The sequence below is a fragment of the Thamnophis sirtalis genome, unplaced genomic scaffold, assembly GCF_051295495.1.
Source record: "Thamnophis sirtalis isolate CommonGarterSnake01/CBP01778 unplaced genomic scaffold, rThaSir2_p1.2 scaffold_5, whole genome shotgun sequence".
NCBI classification, from domain to species: Eukaryota; Metazoa; Chordata; class Lepidosauria; order Squamata; family Natricidae; genus Thamnophis; species Thamnophis sirtalis.
The window spans coordinates 34,024,879-34,046,417 of record NW_028261385.1 but is presented as its reverse complement, the minus strand read 5'-3'; the positions used below and the strand labels follow the sequence as shown (position 1 = coordinate 34,046,417).

At 36.6% G+C, this 21,539-nt stretch overlaps 1 protein-coding gene across 2 annotated transcripts in view; it reads right to left on the bottom strand.

Moving 5' to 3' along the window:
- DMGDH (dimethylglycine dehydrogenase) overlaps nucleotides 1–21,080 on the bottom strand; it is a 41,562-nt gene extending 20,482 nt beyond the window's left edge. Inside the window, exons 1-8 of one of the 2 annotated variants that reach the window (XM_087715605.1) lie at nucleotides 20,892–20,932; nucleotides 18,919–19,170; nucleotides 18,392–18,563; nucleotides 13,433–13,531; nucleotides 11,958–12,122; nucleotides 10,414–10,618; nucleotides 3,989–4,237; nucleotides 3,068–3,266 (exon numbers count right to left, since the gene is read on the bottom strand). In XM_087715605.1, the coding sequence (XP_087571731.1) occupies nucleotides 3,068–3,266; nucleotides 3,989–4,237; nucleotides 10,414–10,618; nucleotides 11,958–12,122; nucleotides 13,433–13,531; nucleotides 18,392–18,563; nucleotides 18,919–19,019 (1,190 nt within the window). In that variant the 5' untranslated portion in view covers nucleotides 19,020–19,170; nucleotides 20,892–20,932. Of the gene's footprint in view, nucleotides 1–3,067; nucleotides 3,267–3,988; nucleotides 4,238–10,413; nucleotides 10,619–11,957; nucleotides 12,123–13,432; nucleotides 13,532–18,391; nucleotides 18,564–18,918; nucleotides 19,171–20,888 lie in introns of both variants that reach the window. The other variant, XM_087715604.1, reaches the window with a different exon arrangement.
- Between the last annotated feature and the right edge of the window lie 459 nt (nucleotides 21,081–21,539).

The following is a 21,539-nucleotide window of genomic DNA, read 5'->3' as shown; positions in this document are numbered from 1 at the left end:
TCTATCTCTTTTTTTAGCTGATCAGCTGTAAAATGGGGAAATCAGTGATCTGCTCTGTAAAGGTAAATGAATTATAAAAATGGATCATTATTCTGATTCATAACCTAATGTTAAATTATATTTTAATAGAATAATTGCAACAAATGAGGTTCAAATCACATTAAGCATACCTATTTATAGCTAAAATTTATATCTGTAATAAATTAGTTTTGTAAGATGCAAATGGATTATTGCCTTGCAATAATTAATGGTTTATTTAACTTCGTTATAAACATGAACAATAACATACAAATCCTTACCAGATTATTAATAAAATCAATATGGGAGATAATATTGATTTACTGAAACAATATAAATTCAAATACCACGGGATAAATCTATGAGAACCAGAATTGCTAATTATGTCACCAGCAATATTTCACAATTTACACAAAAGAGGGAAATATTTGACATATAAAAAGTAAAGGTAAAGGTAAAGGTTTCTCCTGTCCAGACATGTGCAACTCTAGGGGGCAGTTTTCATCTCTGTTTCTTAGCTGAAAGAGCCAGTGTTGTCTTAAGACATTTCTGTGGTCATGGGACCAGCATGACTGTACACTGAGGTGTCCAGAACACTGTTACCTTCCCACTGAAGTGGTACCTATTTATCTACTGACATTTGCATGTTTTAGAACTGCTAGGTGACTAGGAGCTAGTGCAAGTAACAGGAGCTCACCCCATTGTACAGCACTCAGGTCTTGAACCCAGGCTGTGAGCTTTCCAGCTGACAAGCTCAGCATCTTTAACCACTGAGCCATCACACCCCCTATTATTTGCAAAGTAGTGTAAATGTAATACTAATTAAATTTGAAATTATCGTGGAACGACAAAACCACGGTGGTCAAAATAGCGGTGATTAAACCGTGTCGCTAAAGCCGCGACGTCATTATCGCGCCTCATCACCACCGCAACAACAGTGCGGCGACAGAAGGGCGCTTTAAAGCCGATTTTAAAGTGCCATTCTTTGCCTCAGCAACAGCAGCCTGCGGGAAGGGTCCAGCTCAGCCGCGGGGGGCAGCAGGAAGCCCATGGGGGGCCCGAGCGGGGCCGGCAGCAGCAGGCAGGGCGTGGGCTCCGCCGACGCCGCCCACCCTGCCTCTTCCTCCGGGGGAGGCGCCGGCGGCAGAGGAGGACGCTGTGAGTCTATCCAACATTTGTGGTGTAGTTTCCTAAGTGTTACTAGTGGAAGAGGGCGGCCTGCCTCTGCTGCGTGTCGCCGCCCCGCTTGCGAGGGTTAGGTTTAGGGTTAGGTTTAGGGTTAGGTTTAGGGTTAGGTTTAGGGTTAGGTTTAGGGTTAGGTTTAGGGTTAGGTTTAGGTTTAGGGTTAGGTTTAGGGTTAGGTTTAGGGTTAGGTTTAGGGTAGGCGTGGATTTGCCCTCCGCGGTTATGTCATCGCGGTAGGGTCGTATTTTCCTTAGCGCTTAGGACGGCACGGATTTGCCTCCGCACTTATGTCGGCGCGGATAAGGGCTTCGCGGTTTTGTGGTGGAACCTGAAATTATTAATTTTTATACCTTTAATTTGGCTGGAATCAAATCATCTTGGAAGATACTTTTTACCATTTTTATTTATAATCACCATACGCTAAGACTGGCTTCGAAGTGAGTATCTGAGTATTAATCTACTATTAAGAAGAACAGATTCATAAAAAAGACAACCATTCAGCACCATAAAATGCTAGCTGTAATTCCAAAAGATGGCTTTTTGCCATACATAAAGTCATATTTTGCAATTAAATAAATTAAAATCATTAATCCAAAATTAAGGATTCTTAAATTTTAGAACTTTTTCAAGTGAGCTTTTTAGTCCTCTGATTAAAGCCTTTGACCTGTGCTGCTGGCTTACATTATTGTGTATACCACGGACTGCCACAGCAACCAACAGAGAGGTGCTTAATCACAAGTCTACATCCAATTTACTTTGGCCAAATCATGTGTGCAAATTAATTGAAGTCAATGATACTAGGATCGGTTAGTGGAACAAGAAGAAGGGGAAAGAAAGGAACATGCTGGCTTGATAACATCAAGTCTGATACATTGATGAACATCCAACAACTGAAAGAAGCTACACTTGACAGGATAAAATGGAGAGCACTTGCCCATAAAGTGGCCAAGAGTTGGACACACTTGAATGGTTTGTAGGAAGTTATCATGTAGCCCTCTCCCAGAAAAATGAAATATCCTAGGAAATATTGAAATGGCAGAATATTATATTTCCCTGGATGTGAAAAGGAAGAAACATGTTTTAAAGAGAGAATAGCTCCCTGCAGCTTCCTGCCCCCACCCTCTTTGTCAATGGGCCATTAAGAAGGCCAACCCAGTCCCTTACATAATAAAGAGTTCTCCCCTTCAGCTCCAGGGGGGATGGGATTAAGGCATGATAATATTGGCCTTTACCCAACTCACCACATGGCATCTGAGAACTCAACCAAACCTGGATTCAAAACGCAGCCTAGAGAGTTGCCCCTGCATGGCCCCATCGGACTCTGACAACCAATCAGAATACAAGTTCAAGATCAAAAGGCCAGAGCGGGACTCAGCATCTCAGCCCTTCCTTCTCTTTTTCTCCACCAACATTGAAGCATGTGATCACCTTTTCTGTTCAGGACTGAAGCCATGTGGTCCTGTCCACTATTAAAACCATCTTTCCAAGCAGCCTCCATGTCTCCAGTGTCTTTTTTCCCCACTTGGAGCCGAACCCAGAAGGACATTTCTTTCAACAGGTTAAAACAACAATAAAGTCCCCTGATATTATAGATAAATTGCATATTTTTTTAGTAAATATCACACCAGAGATCTTTAATAACTCTCAGTGAATACTATCTCAATTTCATGGTTTTTGATTTTTAAAATTTGTTATCATTACCTGCAGCAAGTCTTCAATTTTCTGAAAAAGGAAAATCAGGCACAGGTACCCATGGTTTATATTTTATTTCTATTTTATTTTTGCAGTAAAGATTAAAGTAATTTAGCAAACTTTTTTCAGTAATGACTGATACCTCCAAACCTTAAAGAATCAGCTTACTTACCCAAAACCAATGGCCACCCAGTAATTATGAACGCTCTGATGTGGTCCCACCATTGGCAGAATATCTGGAGAATATGTTATAGGACCTGCAACTACATTGATAATATCTGCTTCTCTCAGGACAGGGACCATTTCCATAGCCGCCTCGACATGATCACTTATTCGATCTAAATCAGATTCAAAAAGCTCCTTTCCAAAGCCTTTAAAAAAAGTTTGATACATTTTGTATGTATTGTCTTCCCACTTTAATACATTTTCTATGTTATACAAAGCAAGCAAATGTTCCTGTTCTCAATAAGTCTCCAATGTTATAATATTGAACATGTAAGCAAAAAATATAAATTTGGATATAAATATAAATTTGGAAGAGTACAACAAAGAAGCAATGACTAGCATACATTCATAAGCAATATTGCCAAAAAGTCTTTCTGACTTCATAGACAGAATAGAATAGAAAAACAGAGTTGGAAGGGACCTTGGAGGTCTTCTAGTCCAACCCCCTGCCTAGACAGGAAACTCTATACCCTTTCAAACAAATGGTTATCCAACATCTTCTTAAAAACTTCCAGTGTTGGAGCATTCACAACTGCTGGAGGCATGTTATTCCACATCAATTGTTCCATCAGGAAATTTCTCCTCAGTTCTAAGTTGCTTCTCTCCTTGATTAGTTTCCACCCATTGCTTCTTGCTACCCTCAGATGCTTGGGAGAATAGTTTGACACCCTCTTCTTTGTGACAACCCCTGAGATATTGGAACACTGCCATCATGTCTTCCCTAGTCCTTCTTTTCATTACAATAGACATACCCAGTTCCTGCAAGCGTTCTCCATATAGATATGTATGTGTGATGTAAAATTACAATTAATTAAGTCTGAGCACCGAGCATGTATCACTGAAGTTTATTTTTCCCATGAAAAATTACCTGGTGGGACTCCATCTTCTACCCAAGATTTCTGCAGTTTCATTTTTTCCTGATTTTCATATGGCCCTAATAAAAGGCCATCTCTTTCTTGTCTTAGATAATATGAACCATCCAAGTCACGAAGAACAGCCAATTCCTTCTTCAAGACTTTCACTTCTGGGATAGTTCCAGTAACAATATATTGGTGATGAACAGGTATAAGTGGATGATGTAGTCCAATCATTCTACCTATTTCTTGAGCCCAGAAACCTAAAAGCACAAGGTACAGAAATATAAATATTAGAATGACATGATCCTGGCCAACAAATAGCACAATCTTCTTTCTAAGTACAATATTTAAAAAGTAAAATTTACGTAATGTTTTTAAATATGACAGTGGTTCAAGGAAACCACTTATGCCTGGGTTGCAGCTGTCTATTATAATGTATCCAACTAATATTTTAAAAAGTCAAAGGAAGGAAAGCCCAAAGATACACAGGATAACTTAAGGTTTATTTAGGTATGGACAGTTTTTATATCCTGCCTTTATTATTTACTATAAAAAAACTCAAGGCAGTGAGCACAAACAATACTCTTTCTTTCTCCTCTTTTCCCCATAACAACAACCCTGTGAGGGGAGATGGGCTGAGAGAAAGTGACTGTCCCAAGGTCACCCAACCAGCTTTCATGCCTAAGTAGCAACTAGCACTCATAGACTCCTGGTTTATAAGCAAACACCTGAAGCTTTCTGTTCAATATATTGCTTGTTTTTTTATTATTATTATTAAACAGTAATAAGAGCAGGGCAAAGATTTCATTAAAACACATTAATATCCTGAGGAATTATAAAATGGTAGAATTTCAAAAAAAATAGAAAATCATAATAGAAAAAATATTAATTTTATTTACATGTGTGATATTTAAAAACAGTCAATAATGCATCTCCTCTCTAAAAGGACAAAAATTCCAATTTTTGCATTTACAAATATGTATTTCAGTATATGGAAATAGCGAGTCAGTTGTCAGTCTTGACTGAACCAGTTTTATCCAGAATCCTGTTTGTCCCAGAATGGGACTACTATGTCATAAATCTGTGGATGCATAAGTTAGAACTATGGAAAGTGTGTTTAACTCTCTTTTCCCAAATGCAGGAAATACAATTGGGCAGCTGTTTCTGCCATCAATTTAATCAGCCCGCATTAATTTCTATAAATATTATAGAAGAAAACGTTAGAGGCATAACAAGATAGATAGATAGATAGATAGATAGATAGATAGATAGATAGATAGATAGATTAGATTAGATTAGATTAGATTAGATTAGATTAGATTAGATGATGGAAAGACAGACAGACAGACAGACAGATCCTTCCAGTTTCCATACCAACCTAGCTCTATCAAGTGAGCAGAGAGACCCAATAATGCTTTTTGACTACAGACCCTGTATTTTGGAATAGCTTCCTCCTGAGGCCAGGTTAGCATCCCTGGTAGTAGCCTTTTAAAAGCTGGGGAAAGTCCAGAAATGTTCTGGAGTGCATTTGAAGACTAAGGAAAAGCTGCCACTTTTATTTTTTTAGTTGTTATTTTTCTTTCTTTTGTATTTTATTGTATTCTGTTGTGTTTGTTTCTTTGTAATGTATCCAGCTAGTACCATTAATGTGTTTTATATGTTTACACTGAATGAGTGTAATCTGTTAGTTGTAACCTAATTTATAAAAAGTAAAGTTTCCCCCGCACATGCATGCTAGTCATTTTCATTATGCTGTGATAGGAATTCGAACAGCTGAACTGTCAACCTTTCTGCTCGACAAGCTCAGCGTCTTAGCCACTGAGCCACCACGTCCCTTTTAACCTAATTTTATAATGGTATATAAATACAAGAAACAAAGTAAACAAATAATGTCCCCATTCCAGGTTTCCCGATGTTCCTTTGCTATGAACAGCTGTATATGCACTGTATAAAATTTAGCTGGATGATCTGGAAAGTCTTCCTATAAAGGTCATATAAACTTACTTAAGAAGGTATCTGTAAAACTCACAGTGAAGCAAGATGTACCCAATTGTTCTGACTAGCCCTGAGCAACATTTGGTTTCCTGGTAAGGAATCTTAGCAAATCTGCCTTTTAATGGAGCCAGGAGGAGGAGGATGAAGTAAATCAGAGTTAGGTATCCACAATGGTTGGGCAGTTCCAATATATTTAGCCAGCTGCAAACTCAAATTCATTTTGTAGTTCAAAGTCCAGAGCTTGCTATTTTAACAGTACCTTTGTTGATTGTAGTTCACAGACAGCATAAACCTTGCGGAAAAGCCATAGGATTGCAGTTTTTTCAATAAGGTCATGTTCCAGGCTAAATGAAATTTATCATGAATTATGTGAATCAGACTGGCAGTACAAAAGTTAAACTTTAGTCAGAGATTAAAGATCACCAGACAAGCACAAGCTTCCAACTCAAGACAGATGATCTTCTAAACATGAAGCACACGTAGGAATCTGAAGTTAGACTGCGCTATTTCTAGAGGGGAATACAGGTAGTCTTCTACTTGCAACCACAATTGAGCCCAATTTTTCTGTTGTTAAGCAAGACAGTTGTTAAATAAGTTATGCCCCATTTTATGACTTTTCTGGCAATAGTTGTTAGGTGAATCACTGCAACTGTTAAGTTAGTAACACGGTCGTAAAGTGAATCTGGCTTGCCCATTTACTTTGCTTGTCAGAATATCACAGAAGATGGTCACATACTCCCAGGACAATGCAACTGTCATAAATATGAATCAGTTGCCACGCATCTGGATTTTGATCACATGACTATGGGAATGTTGCAACAGTCATAAGTTTCTTTTTTCCGTACCCTTGTAACTTCAAATAGTCAGTCACTAAACAAATAATTGTAAGTTGGAGACTACCTGTAATTGGGGTATAGTCCAAATTGAATTGTGTATAGAAGTTTAGCCAACCATCTAGGTTCAAATCGTAGATACAAAATTACCTCCTTTTAAGAGAAAGAGAGAGACAGAGAGAAAAGAAAAGAAAAGAAAAGAAAGAAAGAAAGAAAGAAAGAAAGAAAGAAAGAAAGAAAGAAAGAAAGACAGAAAGAGACAGAAAGACAAAAAAAGAAAAAGCTACCATGCATCTCTATGCTACTTATTGTATATTTTCAGCTGGAACCTTTCTACCTAAATCTTAATACAACACCCAGATATTTGAAGCCATTAAACATCTTGGATTAATCTTGAAACTTTTTGCATACTTGTACTTAAACAGACAATTTTGTTTTAACACATATGGCTTCAATTCCAAAGCTACTTTTTATGAAGATCAAGTCATGAAACGGAGATTGGAAACAAAACAAAGGTTAACCTTCTCATTCCTTCTAACCCCCCTTCCTTCATATGTGGAAGTGAGCCTTCCCACTTGCCATTTTATTACCAAGAATTTACCACTATGTTCAAATTAAATACCAAACTGCAAAGTGGAAGAGGAAAAATATTTGTGAGAAATATTTACTGTGTTTTTTGCTTGTCAAATTTAAAAAGGCCATTGGACTCCATAAAGGTTGCAACAGCAATAGAAGTAATGATGTAACTAACCATGAAGCAGCAGCTAGGGAAACTGCTGAACAGTCTGAATTATGCTTTGGAAATTGTGTAATGTATGCTCTGAAATTGAGCAAATGAATGAGACCTGAAGGTAAGCTGTTCTCTACAAAATCCACTCCGAACTTACCACACTAAGCCTGGCATGAAAACGCAGAGCAAATTATTTGTTTTCAAGAGGAGGATATGGAACAAAGAAAGAAGATTGGCTCAAATAGTTGTAGTTTTGTTTACCTAGAGCCTCCCCAAGGCAGTAATCAATACTGCATTAGTTCCAAGGGTTATTTTGGCTAAAGATTGAATCCAGGCATACTTCAGTTATTAACTTAAAATCTGCATAGACTGATCTACCAATGTCTGCCTTTTCCTTTAAGGCAGTGGTTCTCAACCTGTGAGTCGGAACCCCTTTGGGGATCAAACGACCATCAGAAAACACATATTTTCAAAAAAATACAGAAAACATAAAATAATTTTATGGTTGGGGGTTGCCACAACATGAAGAACTGTATTAAAGGGTCATGGCATTAGGAAGGTTGAGACCCAGTGCTTTAAGGTTTGTTTTCTTGTTTCTAGTCTCCTTATTTTGCCATTCCTTTCCCACATATTTCCTGTCACTCCTAAGAGGTAAGCCAGACAAAGAAACAGAGAACAAAGGAATCCCAGGAAAGCCCTATTATTGTTGTAGGGCAGTGTTTCTCAACCTCAGCAATTATAAGATGTGTGAACTTCAACTTCCAGAATTCCCCAGCCAGCATGAGGTTGAGAAACACTCTTGAAGGGTATAGTCAAAGAATCTTGAAAGTCCGTCAGAATTCTCTTCGCCTCATCATATAACAAACAAAATCAAGGTTGTTTTAAGTCTTTTTTCAGTTTCCTTTTTTCCCAGGACTAAATACTATTTTCTCAAAGTACTTTCTTAATGGTTTGCTCATTTGTACCCTATTCCCAAAGCCAAGTCAAAATTTCTTCACCTGGGATATCACTCCCCTCGAAGTTTGTACAGCTGTGAGCCTGTTGCCCTTCAAGAAAGTCACAAAGGCCTGGCTGGGCCAGCGGCATATGGGAACTCATTAATACAAATACAAATGTAATTTGGGGGGTTATTCTATGCGCTGCTCTTTGTTGTTTCTGTGCTTTTATTATTACATTGTGTTTTCAACTGTTCTGTACACTGCTTCAAGTTGCATAAAGATTAAATGGCATTACAAATCAAATAGGGAAACTTCTCATGTTATGGAATACCATTTTTTTAAACCACTGCCACTATTAAGTTTAACATTAATAAATAAAAAGGACCTTTACCACACACAGGGGCCTCAACCCTAAGTTCTTTCACACATGGAAAGAAAATGATATATACAGTAATTGTGAGTTTGGTGCCAGTTCTCTAATTTGGTGCCAGTTCTCATGAACTGATCCAAAGGATAAGGGAACCTGTTCCCAACTTGCCCCATTCTTTGCCAAGGATTGTACATACAGAGAAGGCACGTATGCCAGGGAAATGGTTATTGTGATGCCATTTTTCTTATTGCAAGGATCACTCTACAGACAATGTAGGGCAATGTAGCAAGTCTGCTATGTAATTACCAAAATTGCTATGAAATCCAAAGCATTCAAAAGACAATTACTGAAAATATGCTCCTGCTCTTGAATACTAGTACCTTTTATCTCAGGCTATGGAGCAGATGGTCCAGAGGGTTTTATGAAAGTATAAAGTGATCAAGGGGACTTTTTAAAATTTTATCACTGTTTGAGCAGAACCCTGACTTCTGGAGATGCTTTAAAGGCTACTTTTTGATTGATACTACATCCATGTTGGAAGTCCCAAATCACTTCCAGATTGGAAGGATTGGAAGGATGATTAGCCATCATCTTTGACTGGGGGATACCCAGCTGGGGCCTCCTTTCATGTCCTTGTTTAGTTGCCCCCCAAAGTGATACACCTGTATCTACTTGTGGTCACCTGCTTTCAAATTGCTAGGTTGGCAGGAGCTGGAGTGAGTGATGGGAGCTCACCTCACCCTGGGGCAGCAACCGGTTCTCCACTATGAGCCTGCTGATTGTCAGCCCAGTGTCCTAACCGCACGAGCCACTGCTCTTTTTTGATAGATAAATTGGCATTTCAACCTACACATGTGTAACAAAATCATTTCTCACACACCAGCTCCTCAAAAACGCTTATCCATTGTCTGCATCTCATTTGTATGGTTCCAGCAGACCCTTTGATAACATCCAAGAAATACTAAACAATTTTGTTGCCAGCTAATGGTTATTAGGTCAACTGGTTGATAATCATTTTGCTAACATTTTGTAGCCAAGAGCACTCCACAGCATAATAACATGTCTCATATACCCTCAAGCACCAAGTGTGTGCTGTTGGGTGTTATCACAGTACCTATAGTACTGAACAATCATGCAAATCTGTTATTTCCTGTCATCTAGTTCCTCCTAGCTGATAGGAGAAAAGTACAGAAAACATGTCTTTGTGGATGAGCCTTCAGTTACATCTATACTTTGGAAATCTGGCATTGTATTTATCCTATATATTGGTGCGCAACTTAGATCCACTGATTTATGTAATGTAGCTGGGGGGGAAAATAATTTAGATTCTTTATTACTGTTATCATTTAACCTTAAAAGATGAATAATGTAATCTTTTTATAAACTACAGAGCAAAAAAAAATCCATGAGATCATGAAATATGAAGTGAAAAGCAAATTATTATTTTATTTTGTAATCTATTTCCTAAAACATTAATACTCTAATATGTAAGTTACATTTCCCTGCACAGATGGAATTTTTTATCATGATAAACTAAAATAAAAGCAGGAAAGCATACTTCATCACTTACCAGCTGTATTCACAATTCTGTTTGCTTTAATTGTTCCATGTGGAGTTTCAACTTCCCATGTTCCATCTAGTCTATATTTTAAATTAGTTACTTGAACTGGATAATTTAACTGAGCTCCATATTTCCTGGCTCCTGCAGCCAAGGCCATAGTAAGAGAATAAGGATCTATATGACCATCTCCAGGATTGTACAGACCAGCTAAAACCTGTATCAAACAGAATTAATTTACGTTACTTATATTAGTTTTATTTTTTATCTCTGGTTCCACAGTCAGTAGATAGTAGGAAGATGTGAATACAAAACTTAGTAGCAATATATAGATTCTAGAAATTCAAAATTTTTCTATATGGAATAAAAAACCCCAAATACTTCATGTTAGTTTGTTTTAAGATTAAATCAGGAATTGTTCACTTTTATCTGTCTTATTCTACTTCGTAGCCTTTGTTTTACTTATCAGACATGTCATAAACAATAGATTGCAAACAAAAGTTGACCTTCACTGTATTTCCAAGTTCTATAAACACTAGTATTTAATACTTCTTTCTGCCTCTGCACTAGCATAGGCTACGGAATAAATTAATATATTTGTACACGTAGCTTACAAGATGACATGATCTCCTCCCACTCCAGGCTAAACTCAATAGTTTAAATAAGTCAGATCCAAGAAATGCACAGCCATATTCTAAACAACTGAGAGGATAAAATTAAATTAGATTTTACTTGTATTTAAATTAATTAAAATTGATTACAGTTAATACAAATATTTTCCAGTCACGTATCTAATAATATTCCCTTTCTCAAATACCCACAATTTGCTAACAAGTATTGGATATTTCTCAGGGCTTACACCCTTGTGCAGATACAATGAGCTCAATTTTGGAAGCAGAAAAAGTATGTATATTTTAAATTGGTTCCTTGAAACAATGCCTTCAAATTGCTTTATTAAGACTGATCTTATTCTTGCCTTATTGTTGTTCATTTCTTTTTTTCAAATATCCATTTGTTTTATTAAGACTGATCCTATTCTTGCCTATCTCATTATAGTTCATTTATTCTTTTGAATAGAATACAATTCTTTATTGGCCAAATGTAATTGGACATATATGGAATTTGTCTTCGGTCAGTGGTGGGATTCAAATAATTTAACAACCTGTTCTCTGCCCTAATGATTTCTTCCAACAACCAGTTCACCAAACTGCTCAGAAACTTAATAACCGGTTCTCCCAAAGTGGTGCGAACTGGCTGAATCCCACCACTGTCTCTGGTGCATAAGCTCTCAGTGTACATACAAATAACAAAGTGATATGTCATAGATCATAAATCATAAGATACAATCATAATAAGATACAAACAAGTGATAAATCATAAGATAGCAGTCCTGAAAAGTGTGTATTTTTTAGTGCCCATTCTTTTCATTGTTGGCAAAACAGTGAAAACTCTGCTGATTAAGACATTTAAAAATAATTTTACATCTAAGACATGTTCCTTTGCGATTCTTCAACATTTTTACAGATATTGTAAATAAATAAATTGTATTCATATACCTTTTCCATGTTTAATAACGGAAATAATTCTTGCACTTTTTCTGGATCAATAAGATATTGTTCTGTGGGGTGCCATCCTGCTCGAGTCATTTGGTATTTAAGTTCATCCACTCTTGTTGGTGTTGACGCAATTCTAACACTCCCTGGGCAATGAAACCCCACAGCCTGAGAGAAACAAAACAAAACAATAACAACCCATCAGCTTCCAAAATCAAACATTCATGAGCCCTTATGCATAATTCACTAAAGTTCAAAATAATTACGATAAAATAGATCTTGAACTTGGTTCGTCCTCATCAAATTAAATAAGTTACTAATATTAGAAAAGAAAAACTAGAAAAACTATATATTTTATATTTTAATATGTCCTACATCTGAGCAGTCTTATTATGAACTATGGGAATGTATTTTTCCATTTGATTTTTAAAAAAAAAACATTTCCACTGGGTTTGACTTCTTGCTCAAAATGTTTCTGAAAGAGGCTTCCAAGGTTTTTTTTTTAAATCACATTTTTATATTCATGATGCTTTAGAACTTCTTTGGATAATATTTCCAAACTTATTTTATGATTGCCAGTTGGCAGATGTGTTGTCAGGATTTTTTTTTTACTAAGCATAGTAAATATATATTTATACTATATACTAATATAATATACTATATACTAAACATAGATTCCATAATCGTTTCCCCATAACTAATGAATCTGAAAAAGCCCTATGGAAAATACTCCCACATAATAAATTCAGTGGAGTTTAACTGAAGTATGGAGAATCTGAAGACTACTAGAAAGATGATTGTGCTGAAGTAATAAAGTGTCATCCCATTCAGGAGAATTACACCAAAACCTTCCATCCTTTATGGAGAAAAATTGAAAGCATTTTCCCATCAAATGTATTGAGCATGATTAAAAAATATATAGAATAAAAAATATATTATCCCTGATTTCCATAACGGATACAATGTAGACATTAGCAGAATGACCCTTTTGATGTCAAAGATCATCTGGTCTTTCATTTTGCTTCACAGATGTGGTTATTGCATCATCCTAAACTTTGCCATTAAGCATTTTCATTGTATTTATTTGTTCTCCCTCACAGATGTGAACAATTTAATATGCAGTACTTTCACATTTTTAAAGTTATTAATTAATGTGTGCCACAGATAAAAGGGTTCAACATGAATTCACATGTAATAAAATTTCCAGAGACACCGTAGATAAATAAGGATGCCAGGATATAATAAAATGATTAATATCTGCAGTTACCTTTGAGGCATTAAAACATATTAGTTATACAGTATACAAACATACAAAACTATATATTAATAATTTATTTGCTTAATATTTGTTTCATTAATACAAAAATGCTGTTCTCATATACTGTTAAACAGTTAAACAGTTCCAGCCAATCAAATCATTCTAAAATTGTGTATTTCACATATTATTATTTAACTTGTGGTAAATTAGGTATTATTACCTGCCCTGTCTCCTCCTCTAACTTTTCATAAAGCTTGATGCTGTAATGATGGATTTTCTTTAGATTTATTCCAGGATGGAAATATGTTGTCAAACCTGCCTTTAAAAAAGACCAACAAAAAGATTTTCACAGCATTTATCATTTCATTTCCATTAACTTTTTCTTGGATAATAACATTTAAAGTTTTGCTTCAGTTTTTGTGTTCAATATATCATTCCCATTCCCATTAAAATCTCTAATATATTTTTTCCAACATTCCCTCACTTCAGTTTATTCAAATGAATTCCTAAATTTTATTTTTAATTTCATTTACTTTGCTGCAGATTCTTTAATGAACTCCCTTTACCCACTTCAAAGCTATTTTTAATTTCTATCAAATTTGTTCTCAAGTCTTTGAGTAAACACTCTGTAATATCTTTTTTCTTCATACATACTGTATAGTTTTTTCTCTTATCCTCATGTTCATAATTATTTTCTTTTACATTTGTTTTTTGTCCTTATTCTACTCCTTCATGTCATACGCTTTTTCATAATTCTTAAATTATGAAAATTCATCCTTTTTATCATTCTTGTTACCACACTTTCAGATAGTATAATACATTCAATATTCAAAATGTTCCTATGTTCAAAATTATGTTTGACTTCAGACTTGTGGATGAGGAATGGAAACTAGCACATCTCCAAACGAATGGAGCCAACATCATGCTATACTCTGGATCTGGAGAGGCCAGGAGATTGCCCATTTGTACTCTAAATGGCTGTTCTTCATAAGGAGACCTTAGGATGGCAATTTCCAATGGATTTGAGTCCCAGAAAATAAAGAAAAGTTATCATGCTTCCCACCAGGATGGAGCCTTCTTAAGGATACTGGATTTGTTAGCCTTACTATTCTAATCACTTTTGGAAATTGCCTATTTAACTATTTTGAGGTCAATAGTGATCTTCAAAATTATAGTGCATTGGGCAAATTGTACAAAACTTAGAAAAGGTAATTAAGAGGACTGTTAATACCTTCAATGGTCCGATCTGGGCTGTTTTAAAATCAAATGGGAAAATTTGTAGAATGATTGTACATTAATACAGATATCAGAGATACCTCCAACTGCAGCCAGCACCCCTGAACTCCAAAGCAAAGTAGGAGTGAAAATTAAATGGTTTAGTGTGATTGATTTGGCTAAATGCCTCTTTATTTTGCCATTGACTTGAGGGTCAAACCTAATTTGAGGGGGGGGTGTTCAGGTTCCTACATGAGTGGTTAAAACTTTAAGTTTCAAAATAGCCTAGAGATAGTCCATTATTATGTGACATAAATGTTGGCCTGATTACCAACATCTGATCGGAATAATGCTTTCTCAAAGGTGTATACTCTGACCGTAGGGAGATTTGAGGAAGAATATTTGAAGGAATGAACCTTCAGTCTTAATTTTGGTAAGGAATACAAGATTCAAAGTGATGGACAGGGGAGGGCCCCTGAGGTAGACAAAGTTCCTGTCTTAGTGGAAAGAGCGCCACCAAGAAATTTTAAGGAAATAAAAACAATTATTGGGGCTTTCAATTTCACTAAACAACATATTCCAAATGTTACTTTTATAAGACAGGGCCTTTATTTTTACTGTTAAAAAAGACAGTTGGTTGGGAATGGGAACCAAAAATTCTACAATTTCTAAAATTGTGGGCATTGAGAAATACAGCCTTATGACCTCCAGATTGTAATAAACCATTTCAGGTAAGAACTAGGTGGTCAGTTGTGGTTATGAAGATGACTCTATTACAAAAAATGTAGTTTATGATTCATGAACAGTGACAAGTTCTGGATCTAATATAATATCTGCAAAAACGTTTGTGCGATGACTTTCAAATTATATTCAGGAATAGCTTCTGTAATTTTGCAAAGCTCTTATTTAGCCTTCAGATACCATTTTTCAAGCACCTCACATTTCTAACCAAAGACTTAGCCAAAGAACTGTTTATTTAATACTGACAATTGTAATATTACAGACTCCAGCCAGACCAAATCTGTGGTTTGTTAGTGTTAGTGAATGATAACATGGGGCACAGTGCCTCGATAAACAATGTTGACGACCAGAACAGAAAATATAATTTATTAATCAGACTTCTTGGTGAGAGCACCTTAGATAGTTTTCAAGGGGAACAGTTTCAACTACTGGTTGGAAAATTGGCACTGCCCTTTAATACAATATTAATGGTGTAGAAGCAGGATTGGTGATGATACAACAGGTTTTCTTTACAATCCCACCTTCACTATTTTTATAAATAATTCAAGGTGGAAAAATATTTAACATTCCTTCCTCTTCTATTTTCTCCACAACAGCACCTCAGTATGGTGAGTTGGGGTGAGAGAGTGACTGGCCTAAAGTCACCCAGCTGTCTTTTCATGACTAAAGCGGGACTAGTAAGTGTCCTGGTTTCTAGCCTGGCATCTTAACCATTCACTGAAAGATAAGGTTGTCAGTCAGATCAATCAATCAAAATTCATGCTCCAGATTTTTAAAAAGCAGCATACAACATAATAGCTTTTTAAAAAAATAACAATTGTGAAAAAATCCTAGAACAATTAGCATCTAAAAATTAATAGCATGAAGAAAGAACCATATAGTTTCTAACAAGTATAGCAATTTTGGTAAACCTTTACGGCACTGAGTGCCGAAACGGTAGTGTATGCATGCCGGAAACCAGAAGAGAAGTCGCGCGGTGCGCATGCACATGCTGGGAAGATGATCTTCTAGTTTCTGGCACGTACATGCACACCAGCCACCTAGTCTTCCAGTTTCTGGCACGCATGTGTGCGCAAAGACCAGCTAGCACCTGAAGATCATCTTCCCGATGCACGCATGCACACTGGGCAGCTTTTCTTTCTGTTTCTGGAGCTCCCACACTCATGAAGCCTAGCTGGCTGGTGCGCCGGAACCCAGAAGAGCAATGGATGATGGCTTGCATGCCCAGAAAGATGGCTCTGCGTGCCACTTCTGGCACACATGCCATAAGTTCGCCATCACGGAATTACTGCTATTGATATGAATTCTGCCACCTTCTTAAAGGTTATGGAAAATAACCTTAAAGCAAATTATGGAAATGTCACAATTTCTCAGCCTCACTTAGCATACTTTATTTATTTACCTATCCAATTTATAGAATCGGCCATCAAGAGTAAGTGACTCTAGGCGGTGTACAACAAAACTAAAACAAACATCTAAAATCATTAGCATTAACAAATAGATTTTTAACAATGATTCTAGTTAATTTTTTTATATGCTTTTGTGATGCACGTTTCACAGAAGAGTGAAAAATCCTGCATTAATCAGTTCAAGCATATAGTCACAGTTAATACTACTAGGTAACAATATGGTTCATTCTCTGCTTAAAAAAACTGATTCTGTCTTTCAGTAGGATTTGTGAATGGGAGACAATGGCTTACTCAGTCACTGTGTTCTACACCTGTAGCTGCATGAATCCAACTTTGCTATGCTGCAAGAAATCATTTTGCATATAAAAAGTTAGCTACACCAGTTAAGGGGATTGGCTCCTGCTATAGAATGGAATACTGCATTAGACAGGGAAAAAATGACAGATGCATCTTTTATTATGCAATCACTCTCTCATGTTATGAGTACATATTAAGTGAGTTCCAGATTATGCTGTCCTGCTATTTCCAAATACTGGGATATACAACACTACCAGGTATTTCCAGAGGATCGCTTTTGGAACCTAAGGCTAAGGCATCCAATTTTGTCAGCCTTCCCCTCTGCCAGGGTAAATTTGGAAAAGAGATTGAACAAAATACAAAACGTGGTGAAAAGCTTTCTAGAGCTCAGATTATTCTAAACATTGTCAGAGAATTCTTGGAAATTCCATGAGCTTCTTTTCGGAATTATTCAAGAAATCCTGGTGTACTAAGGAAACAGATCAAACCATTAATCCCATTTTAGTCCCAGCAGAAATAACTCAGACAGGGTTTTTAATGATTAAACTGTATATCTTAATACATGCCTAAATCCATGTAGCAATAGTACTTGCACATGTAAGTCAAAAATTTGGAAAGTTAGTATTTCAAGATTTTCAGACTGAGAATATAATTTTTTTTAGCTTCTAATAACAAAACAAACTTTATTATAAAGGCGATTTTCTTCTCAGATTAGAAGAAAAATATTTCTTATAAAACTTATTAGAAACTAAAGTTATTCATGATTACTATATACATGAACATATATGATGACCACAAATGTTTTCCATCTTAGATATTATGGTACATTCTAGTTGTGTCCAGCTTGGCATAATAAAATGACATATGATCTGGTCATCTAGGATTACCCTCTGACTGCAAACTACTGAAAACAACAAGTGATAACACTTGGGTGAGCCAGGAACTCTTACGTGTTCCAGAGCAAGATGTCTTATGTACTAACTAAAATATAAATAGACTGTTTTTCAGTAAATGCAACCTTTCTCTTGCCATTACATCAGAATGTTTTTCTCCTTAGACTGCAACCCTAAAAATTCACAAAACAAAATTGGTGTATCTTGATTTAAATGCAGCAGTAGATATTACCATTTTTACCTCTACTCATATTTGCTTCTTACTGTTGAAGCTCTGTACATCTGCTTCCAAAATATCATGTCCCACAAAACATAAGTAATGTTAGTTATTGAACACTGTTTCTGTCTCTCTGAGTTTCATATTACAGTGGTAATCCAGGAACAGTCCCTTCAATCTGAGCGTACAGTTGGTTGCCAGAACAGCTGCAAATGGACAAGTGGGTCTTTTACACTAGCATTAAGCATCAGTAATTAATAAGTTTCAGCTGGATGACGTTTTACACTGCATTGCACAGTAATTTAAATGGCTCACAGAAGTCCATTTCTCATCTAAAATGAATTGCGATCTAAGCACAGAAAATTTAGGTTTTGTTCCACTTTTAAAACATTAGAAATTTCACTTACTGCATGCCAAGTAGATCCAGCAGTGAGTTCAGATTTTTCCAACAAAAGTACATCCTTCATGCCAGCCTTGGCCAAATGATAGGCAAGACTGACACCAACACAACCACCTCCAATAATTACAGTTTCTGCTGTGTCTTTCCACTTTGCTTCCACAGAAGATGGCTTTTGTTCCCTGGGGGGAAAATGATGGATGTTTCTAATTTCTGCATATTTTCTATGCAATTATACATACTGTAAAACACAGTATCAACTGTTCTTTATATACTCTTTTATCAACAATTACATTGTTGGACATTAATAGAATTTTGAGCTACCCAGATGAAAATGATGAGCACTAACTGGCAGTTTTAGATCAAAAATCAGGATCAAAGAACTAAGAATGGCATGGGGAATTATTTCTTAAGTTTCTTTGTTGTTTAGCTACAGACAGAATCTTGCCAGTCTAAAGCAATCATCTGCATAACTAGATACACACTATGAGTTGCTGAAAAGGGGCAGGGTTCCATCTTTGCTCTCTTTCTGCCTACCAGACATTTTTGCCAGTATCCTTTTGTGGAGATTCCAAAATGGGTAGATAGCATATCAATAGTGATTCTAGTCTATGACTCCCAATCAATTGAACGTTCATGCAACTTGAGAACTTCAACACTAATGCTGTGCCTTGTTTAATTGTTTAATGACATTTCTACATCTTTTACTGTGCCAACGTGGTGTCTAATTATAATATGCCAAAGAAGGTTCCAAGGTACAGTTTAATCATTCTTCTTTAATGGATTTCTCTGTAATAAGAAGAAAAATAGGAGAACAAGTATAAAAATGTAAAAGTTACAAATGATAGACTACATAATATGTCTCCAATTAAAAAAAAATTTATAAGGCAAATCACGCACAAGAGGCAAAACCTAATCTTGAGGCATCTCAAATGGAACTATGGGAATGGCTCATCCATTCTCTGTTGGATTCAAAAAATAAATTATAGATAAGAAAGGAAGGAGAAATATTTCGTTTCCACCAACATACCCAAATACAGATAGTCCTCAATTTACGACCACAATTCAGTCCAAAATTTCTGTTGCTAAGCAAAACATTTAAGAGAGTTTTACTCCATTTTATGATCTTTCTTGGTACAGTTGTTAAGTGAGTCACTTCAGTTGTTAAATCAGTAACATAGTTAAGTGAATCTGGTTTTTTCACTGACTTGCTTGTCAAAAAGTCACAAAGGGTGATCACATGACCCTGAGATACTGCCACTGTTATAAGTTTGAACCAGTTGGCAGGCATCTGAATTTTGAACCTGTGACCATGGAGATGCTACAACAGTCTTAAGTGTGAAAAAAGGTCATAACTCATTTTTCAGTGTCGTTGTAACTTAGAAAGGTCACTGAATGAACACAACAGTCAAGAACTACCTGTAATTATCCAAGAAGCCAGTTGAGTTATTCTAAAATGCTGCAGAGTAGTTTACAATCAGATGGATGAACTGTGCTCATTTCATGTTAAATATGCCAGAAATAGGTTTATCAATTGAATTTCTGTAACATTTAATACGGTCAGTTACAGTTTAATGCTTGCATGTACACAATGTACTGAGTTTAATGTTTTAACTTTGCTTCTTTTTATTATTTACCCTGTTAAGCAACTCAGTAGACATCTTAGTTAACTTATAATTTAATATATTATGCAATCCAAGAAAATAGATTACAGTACAGTAATTCCGTAACCAAGTTAAGTGTGCTGTGCAAACACAGGGATAAAATTCAAGGACCTTTCCAGTTATATCATTCATTATGCAATTATTTTGTCATTTCACTGAATAGCTAGATTTCATCACATGCAGCTCACCAACATATATTTTCTTCTGCTCCCATTTTTTCTACCATAACAAAAATCCACTGAAAAATAAAAGGCGAAATAACAGCAATGTGTCTTTGACTGGTACATTTGGTCACAAATTTTTTTTTAATGATCCAACCGGGCATGCTTTAGTAATGAAATGAACATATTATGGGGCGAGCAATCATGTCATAGATCAGGGGCAGCTTAGTTCAACTTTGTGCTTGGTCTCAAAGCCTCTTGAGTGACATTTTGTTCGAAAATTAAAGAAGACAGCAGCTGCCCGTCCAATATCTTTGGAGGAAGGCTAGACTAAAATGCAAATAAATAAATATTGGGCTTGCTGTTATCTAGACTCTGGGCAAAAGTAACACACATGCAATCTCCCCTTCCTGTGTCTTGTCAATATTGTAACATTTAAGTTATTTTAATGTCCTGGAATACCTAGGAATGGGGGATTTAAGAGATGTGTATCGCCTCACTCTATGGGCAGCCTACAGGAGTGGGGCGGGGTAGATATCTGCGCAAACCAAGCCGCTCACTATAATGCCCATGGAGAGGCCAAAACTGTATTTGTAGCCTACCCTCGCCTTTGTACTGTCTGAAAAAAGAGACGCAAAAATACCCCGCCAACAATAGAAGGGAGAACTGAAGCCGGACTCACCACCTGTGAGTGGTGCAAGCAAAATCTCGAGAAGACGACACGGGAAAGGCGGGCTGTTTAGCTCGCAGTTTTGCGATCAGCAATCTCCGCGTTCCCCGGAGCATAGCTTCCCCCTCGAAGGCGCTAGTACAAGTAGTGGATAGCCACGGGCACAAAGATCTCCCCGGTCTCCGTTTCAAACCGAGCAATTGAGTAAACTTAGAGTTCCCTTAGTTGGCAGACTAAGCGGAGGGGCCCGGAACCGCCCTCCTTGGAGGGAGGAGACAGGGTCCGAATGGTGTCGTCCCGCCACACTCCTGGGGCTCCGTCCAAGTGGTTGCAGTAGGATGTGGGTGGGTGGGTGGCAAATAGAGCTATCTTCGGGACCGGAGAAGGGAAGCAGAAATGCAGCGGGAATCTTGGGATCGTCTGATATTTACTCATAACGGTATGCCTACACGATTGGGTTTGCCCGATGCGTAGCCCGATGAGTAAGTTACTGGCTGGATTAGAAAAAAATCATTTAACTTGCCTTTCCATGAAAGTTTAGAGAAAAACATTGCAGCCAAACGAGACCGAGTAAATCTTCAGGTTTTTTTAACTAGTGTAGAAATTAAGTGTACATTCAAAGTGACAATAATGTTGGTCTAAGTCTAAATCTACTAATAGGCG